This window comes from Rhagoletis zephyria, unplaced genomic scaffold (genome assembly GCF_001687245.7).
Source record: "Rhagoletis zephyria isolate East Lansing unplaced genomic scaffold, Rhagoletis_zephyria_1.1 Rzeph_scaffold_06036, whole genome shotgun sequence".
In the NCBI taxonomy this organism is placed as follows: Eukaryota; Metazoa; Arthropoda; class Insecta; order Diptera; family Tephritidae; genus Rhagoletis; species Rhagoletis zephyria.
Genome location: NW_016163119.1, coordinates 1 through 8,222, shown reverse-complemented (window position 1 = coordinate 8,222; position 8,222 = coordinate 1). Strand labels below are relative to the sequence as shown.

Sequence of the window (8,222 nt, the reverse complement as noted above, 5' to 3'; positions counted from 1 at the left end):
ACCATCAAAGTTTTATCAATTCTTACAGTTTGTATATAAAAATGCAGTTTGAAAGACAAATATCTTCGCCATTTTTGGAAATTTAAGTTATCCGTTATAATGAACATATTCTCCTTTTCAAGCTTATTAATTGAATTTTGAAATTTCCAAAAACGTAAATTTTGAACTACTTCTCTATAAAGTACGCATGCGCCAAACATTTTGTTGAATGTACCAATAGTTAGGCCAACGAATTGATGTGAAATTCATGGCATTGCATGACTTCACTGGTTTCTCGAAGGTCAAACCATAAATCCAACATTGCTATCTTCACGTTCTTTCTCAACTCACTCCATGAAAGAATCTTCTTGGGGAGGTTTATGAGTAGCCTGCATCTCTTTAATTAAAGACCACTACTCTGTGCATATCATCTCTGGGGAACAGCACTAGTGGTAACTGGGAGCCTAGCTTGTGCCTATTGCTGGATGATAGCAAGTTTAAGAGCGTTCGTTTTGCCACCTGTTCCATTGTAATATGCAGTGGCTAAAGTTCAAGGACTACTTCCAGTGCTGCCGTCGGACATGTGCGCATAGCCCCCTTGATGCAAGCACATGCCAGACGTTGAATCTTGACGAGAGACTGCCTAGCCGTTACCAGAGTAGTCCTGGATACCCAAGCCACTTCTCCATAAGTTACTGTCGGTGTACATCCGTCTTAGGATCCTTGGGATGCACTCCCAGGTCTTCCCCGCCAGACACTTGCACACCATCAGCGCTCTCGTAGCCTTGGAAGTGACCGCCTCAACATGAGTCCTCCACAGAAGTTTTGAAACCAGGATAATACCCAGATACTTAGCTTCTGTGACGACATTGACCGTGAACCCATCCAAGGCTGGGTTTCTCATCCCCTCTAGACTCCTTTTCCTAGTTAAGGGGACAATGGCTGTCTTAGAGGGATTAATAGTATTTATTTTGCTTTGCTATTAAATTACGAGTTTTTAATTCTGTTTTAACAATTTTTTATAGGTAAACTAACCTTCATCCTTGGCGAAACGTCTTACTTTCTTCGGCGATGGTTGATTACCATGAACGGTTTGCTTATGGCGCACCAAATGAGTTTTCCACTTGAAGGTCTACGGAAAAATTCATATCAAACGCTGGTTATGAAATTTCAAAGGTTGCTCTCTTGCATAACTGACCTGATCACAGTAACAACAGCAGTGCGGCCTCTCCTCTGAATGTGATGGCAAGTGTCGCTGAAGTGATTTCACCGAGCCGAAACGTTTACCGCATAAAGTACATTTACACTCCGATGCATCGGTGTGGGCATTGCTGTGGTGATCCTTTAGTGCTGGATATGTAAAATAAGATGAACCGCATATATCACAAACGTAAGTTCGTTTCACTTCCGTGTGCAGCTGTACATGGCGCTCCAAGTTCGCCTTCAAAGTAAAGCGATTCTGACAAATGTGGCACTCGAAAAAGTTGTCTTTTTTGTGGACACGTATTATATGCTGATAGAGGGCATTCTTCGAAGGGAAATCCGCCCCGCAAACCTCACAAATAGCACCGTCTGCCTTGTGGCCGGTTGTATCCAAGTGTTGCTGATGCAGTTTCTTGTGAGGAAACTTCTGTGCACATTCGATGCAAGAATAGGCTAAAGGTAAATATAATAGAAAAAATTATTATATTAGCATGACGTAAAAGTTTGTTGCATAAACTTCAAACTTAAATTATTAATTAAATCCAAAAGAGATGAATGAAGTACACATGTTGGTTAATAAATTCATGAATTATGGAAATTTACACTTATTTTACGCTTAAGGTACTCTACAGTCATGTTTGAGTTAGTTTTTCGAGAATTATCGGGCACTCACACTCACACTCACTTTTGAACTCTTTCTTGCTGTGAGATTCAACATGGGCATGGAATTGTTGACGACGTGAATAAGATTCGCCACATGTGTCACAAACGAAGGGAAACTCCTTGGCATGTATGGTACGATTGTGATGAATAATTTCCTAGAAAATAAAAGATCGTTTTTGATTGCCAAACATGTATGTATGTATATGTATAGCAGGTATTCAGTTACTTACCTCCAGCGATGTACCATTCGGTTGTCCACAATCATGGCAGAAACCCGGATGAATCTTATAGTGGTCCAACAGTGATTTGCGTTTACGATACGACTTGGGGCACTGCAAGCACTGATAGCTAGGCTTCGCCTTCTTTATACCAGCACCGGCAACACCTGCTCCACCTACCCCCAAACTAATAGGTGGTGCTTGCAGCGAAGTACTGCTGCTACTACCGCCATCAATAAGCTGCTGCTTCGATTCTATATCGTCCAAATCATGCTCGTCCATATCATCATCATCGTCGTGTGACAAATCATTCTCATCCAAACCTAATGAAACATTTAATGAGTTCGACGAAATTGAACCTGAAGTGGATGCGGTTGCGGAAACACCAGCCATTACACTGGTTGGTGTTACGCATGCAGAGAGCGCACTATTCATGGCCATAGAGGTACCCGCTGTTACTGCTGGCGGAGTAGTTGCGGCACAACCGGAAGATGTACTGGCGATTTGTTCTTGCTGCTGTTGTAATTGTAGGTGTTGCTGATGTTGCAGTGCGTTCGAATGCTGTGAATGCGTATGTAACATTGGCATAGTGCGTTGTAAATGTTGCTGTTGCTGCAATTGCACGTGTGCCGACAGTGCAGCTTGCTGTGAACCCTGCTCCTGCAGTGTAGGCGNCATGTAACATTGGCATAGTGCGTTGTAAATGTTGCTGTTGCTGCAATTGCAGGTGTGCCGACAGTGCAGCTTGCTGTGAACCCTGCTCCTGCAGTGTAGGCGAGTGCGTTAGTAGCTCTGAATGGAAATTTTGCTGTGACTGCTTTTGTTGTGCCACACCGGTCAAATTGCTACCCTCGAGTATGTTGTCAATACTGTTTATGAATACAGCGGTTGCCGAGTTCTGCTGTTGCATACGCTGCTGCTGCAGTTGCAATTGCTCTTGCTGTTGCTGCTGCAACTGTTGTTGAGCGTTCTCAGCCATGCCACCCAATAATGTTAAGGGATGTGTGTGTAGCTGCTGCTGCTGTTGCGGAGCATCTCGCTTTTGATTATGCAATATTAGCCTCTGTTGCTCTAGTTGTTGTTGTTGCTGGTGAGCAAGAAAGTGTGCCTGATTCGCCCTCGACACATTGTTGTGGAGACTTTCGGATACTGGCTTTATTATCGAAGCATCCCCGCCAGCGTCACCAACACTGCCACTACTATTACTACTGTTATTTATTCCTGCCAAAAGCATCGGGCCATTTTTGCTGCCGTGGGTGTTAATGGTGATACTGCTATTGTTGCCATTATCCAATGTCGGCATCCCGGCTGCACTTGTCATACTTTCACGGGCTACATCGTTAAATGCCGGAAAAGCTAGGGAGCTCGGAAGCTGCTGATCAGTTTGCTCTTGCAAATATTGCTTGGAAAAGTTTTGGTGGTGTTGATGTTGTGATAGGCGACCTCGCGGTTCGTTTTGTAAACTGATGCTTTGCAACTGTTGCTGTTTTTGCTCCTTAGGAGCCAAACTTGGAAGATCACCAACAATATTTGCTAATTGCTGACTGTTGTAGCTAAGGTTACTTAAATTATTGCTTGCTGTAAGGCCATTTATCACAAGGCTATTGTTTCTGCAATGAAATTGAAAATTCAATGAATTGTGGAACAAAAATAAAAATATTAATGTGCCTAGGTCGCGCCATGATTCACTTATTATAATTATTGAATCATGGGCCGCACTACGGAAGTGAAACTTCTCTCGATTCATTTCTTCTTCGATCCATACCGCATAAATTTTGTAATTTACGTTCTGATTTAGCTATGTATGATTATTGGGAATATTTTATTAATTTCAGGTTATATGAATTGGTAATAGATAGGTAAGAGTATTTTTATTTGATGATACATACAAACTCTCGGCACAAAATTACAAAATACTAACCTAATATTTTATTCATATTCCACAAAATATATATGTAATAGCTTTATGGCAACTGTAATGTGAAATACATATAGGTTTGCGAATCTGATTTATGCAAATACCTGTGGTCTTCTTTACTTCTATTATTAGCTGTTATATTCGGCTCTACAGATACATACAATTACCATTGAAATTTTTTTCGGTTTCCCATAACACAATGAGTTGCATTAACAAGCCATAGATGTGCCTGTTCTTATTCTTAGTCTTAACCTCAATTCTAATCTTATCCTTAAACCGGTGCGTTGCAATAAAACACTCTCAATACAAATATAGGCGGCGAGAAAGAAAGAAGAAAGAGAGATGCACTTCCCCTGCATCAGAAGTGTCAATTTTTTCGTGACGAATCACAACCGCCAGTAAAGAAGTTTCATTTCAATAACGGAATTAAAAAATAAATTACCCTTGTTGCTGCTGTTGGTTATGTTGTAAATGGTTGCTGATACCACCCAAACTTGCACTTCCTATGCTCTCACCACCCACTAAAGAAGCTGTGTTCGTATTGTTTGTAGTTGTCGCCATTGTCAACACACTTTCAGGTGTTGTAGCAACCAGTGTTCGCAAATCTATGCCAGCCACGCCATTGCTACTATTGCTATGGCCACTACCGCTGGCACTGCTGCCGCCGCCTAAAGCATCTTCGATATCCGGCTCGATTTCCATGCCATGCATCAGACGTCCAGCGCCTACACCCTCGTCAATGATCTCCTCGAATTTCAAGATATCTTGTGCAGCTACTGCCGATGACATTTGCGACTCAGATTCGGACTCCTGCTCCGAATCGAAGCTGATCGCTGGCAAAAGACGCGGTCTCTGTGCATTCGCCACAGCTGCAGCAGCGGCTGCGGCCAATTTACGCTGATGAAGTTGTTGCCACTCTTCCCGACGTTGCTCGCGCAGAGCTTGTAGCACATGAGGTGGAGGCCTCGTCCCCATCAATTGACCGGAGGCAATAAAATTCTTATAGAATTTCTTTAAAAAGGGCTTATGCTCTTCACATAGTGCGGTTTGTAGACGAAAACGAAAGAGCTTCTTGTAGGCTCGCACACTAAATTCACCCGTACTGTGATGATAGTGTATGGTCCACTCATTGTCCGGGTAGAAAAAGTAGTCATCTTCGGTTTTCACAAGCCGAATACCTCGCACTCCACTGCTAGGCACGAGCTCTTCGCTAAGCAATCTCGTAAAATGATTGTGGTTATTGTTTCTGCTATGAAGACGCGATAAGCTTTTCGCTTGATCACATACCGCTAGTACATCCCAACTGTTATTGCTGTCGTCACTACCAAGACGTGCACTGGCCCCTTCACTGCCGCCGCCGAAAATTGTTTGCGGGTAGGAGGCGCGATATTTTGCGTTCGTCAGGTGTCGCGTATCGATAATGGACGAGGGTATTAGATCCAGCGGATCTCGTTTGTTAACGCACACGCTGTTGTAGTGCAAGGGTCTATTATTGGAAGACGGATTCTCTGCGTCGGCGTCATTCGCTTCAGTATTAACGGCAATTTCAGCATCATCGTCCGCATCTTCGTCGTCCTCATCGAGGCACATGAGCTCCTCTTTGCAAAGGATCTTCTCGAAATTCTGATTCAGATCGGTGGAGCCTTCATCCTCCGTTTTAATCTCTTCCTTTTTGGCAGTGAGCAATAGCTGCAGCTGCAATTGTTTCTTTTGAGCCGATTTTGTAGAACTGGCAAACTCATCGGTGAAATGCGGGAAAACAGATCTCGTCACCCGTTCACAAGACTCAGGGTACTTGCATTTCAGCGTACGCAAAAGATAGTGCAGAGCATCGCATCGGGATGCTGTGTCGAGACTGTCGAGCAGATTTAACGACTGCCCTACCTGTAATTGAAAAAAAGTGATAAATGTTGTTAATTATATTTAATTGTTTGCGGTATGTATGTATGTATGTATGCTAAGTATATGTAACGAGTCGAATATTTATGTACTCGAATAGAAGTTAGCTACAAACGGTGTGCTCCAACTTTAATTTAGATCTTGACTTATGAATAATTAGCCACGACTTTAGCTTGTCAGAGAATTTGTAAGGACGCGCACAGAGTAAAAGTTCTCCACCGCCGCTGGTCTATATCAATCATGCTCAGGGATAGAAGGCATGATTGGCCTACCGTCTACCGCCGAGTGGAGAAAATCAAACAATATTGGTGCCAAACTATATTTACCGGTTACACTGAGTGCGAAACGGTTAAAAGGCGGCGGTTATAAAATTACTGTTACCAGCGCAGAACACAACTGTTAGAAGAAAATATAGCCTGTTTAAAATCTTGAAGGGCTTGTAAGCGGATTAAAAAGGAAAATTATAAATAATCGATAGAACGATGATAATCCCCAATTTCAAGAATAAACTCTGGCAAATGTGTTATGGGTTATAAATGGGTTAAGTATGATATTCTGTATAAAATTTACAAATATCCGTAATGAGGAACCCTTTAAAAATTAAAGGGACAAACGCTAAATAAATCAGGCATTTGTTATGGCCACCTAAAAACATATAAAAAAGGCAAAATTAAATAACGAAATAGGCACTAGGAATTGCAAAATTGCATTTGATTTCCATAAAATCCGTTCCGTGGTTATGAAAATCTTTAGAAATTTTGCTTTTTTCGGTCAGTAACAGTGTGCATTTTCAAAATACTGTTAAGTCAAATGGCGGCCGCTGTGGGGTAGTCGTTAGCAGTGCACGCTACTATTTCGCAGTGCCCAGTCTCCCAAAATAAGTTTTTTCTTATAGCGGTCGCCCCTCGGCAGGAAATGGCAAACCTCAGAGTGTATTTCTGCCATAAAAAAATAGCTTCTCATAAAAATACAATCGCCGTTCGGAGTCGAGGTAAAACTGTACGCCCCCCTCCCCTTTGTGTGACAACATCAAGGCGCACGCCACAAATGGAGGAGAAGCTCGGCCAAACACTAACATATTGTGCCAATCTATTATTATTGTGTATTATTAAAGTCAAACTAATTTTCCAAATTTAATCAATTTAGTATACGAAAAGCAACCAAAATAATAAAAAAAAATGCCCGCATGAGAAACACGCAGGTATTTGATAAGTATGTAAATAACTCTACGCATATACATACATACGTACATACATATGTATACATGTGTTTAATACCAAATACATAGTAAGTAGTAGTTGTAAATACAGCGCCATCGCAAAAATTAAAATGAGTACATATGTATGTATGTATATGCATAAATTCGTACTATGTGTGCATGTACATAGATATTTGTTTGTTTGTAAGCATTGTTGCTGCTTATGTGCCTTTACTAACATCCATCCATAAATACTAAGGCTGAGTAAATGAATGTAAAGCACGATAATCAAGTTCTAGTCGTATTTATTTTGCCTCTTTTAGTGCTGCTCTAGCCAATGTATGTACATGCATGCATTCATACATATTTATGTATATGTATGTGTGTATGTACATATGTATGTATGTATGTTATGGATGTATGATTTGCTTGTTTGCAACTCCTAGCTTGCGTCAAGCTTTTTAGCTAATACGTTTCTACTCTTTTCTGCTTTCCACTTCTGCAACGTCTGCTTTACCAGAAAATTCCACCACCTACCACACTATTCACCCACGTTGTTGGCTCTAGTCCCAACGAGACTCAAGAGGGATATTATGTTTAAAAAATGCATAGAACGAACTGTATTTGCAACAGATATGTAGATACATATGTAAATGTTAAGTAAGAGTATACAAGTTTAATTATTACCTCATAATGTTTAGTATAGCTATAGATATAGACATAGATAGATACGTATGTATATATAGATTCTATACTATAATAAAACTGTAATTTGTTTGTCTGATTGAACTCACTAATCTCCGGAACTGCTGAATGGATTNGTGGCACCTCCCATAGGCGTGAAATTTTTAATCAGCAATAACTTCGGAACCGTAAATCAAATGAATTTAAAATGTAGTGTGAAGACGTAGATGTGGTGGTAGATGTTTAAAAGAAAGTATCCATATATATAAATAAGTTTGTAAAAGGGGACGTGAAACATATTTAAGGCGTGAAATTTCTTCGAAATTAAGCGTGAAGACATAACTAAAATAGGTGCATATAGCGAGGTTAACATAAGTGAGTTTGTATACGTGGCCGCGGCACATTCCATAGCCGTGAAATCTCACATTTGCTATATCTTCGGACCCCTAACTCACATGAC

The 8,222-nt window shown here is 41.0% G+C and overlaps 1 protein-coding gene across 1 annotated transcript in view; it reads right to left on the bottom strand.

Annotated features, from left to right (window-relative positions):
- The window catches only part of LOC108372799 (uncharacterized), a gene marked incomplete at its 5' end in the record, with an annotated part of 10,397 nt that extends 4,520 nt beyond the window's left edge, over positions 1-5,877 (bottom strand). The window contains 6 exon segments of the mRNA XM_017628566.1: positions 1,015-1,111; positions 1,178-1,635; positions 1,868-2,000; positions 2,076-2,737; positions 2,739-3,673; positions 4,424-5,877. Of these exon segments, the coding sequence (XP_017484055.1) occupies positions 1,015-1,111; positions 1,178-1,635; positions 1,868-2,000; positions 2,076-2,737; positions 2,739-3,673; positions 4,424-5,877 (3,739 nt within the window).
- Positions 5,878-8,222: the final 2,345 nt, after the last annotated feature.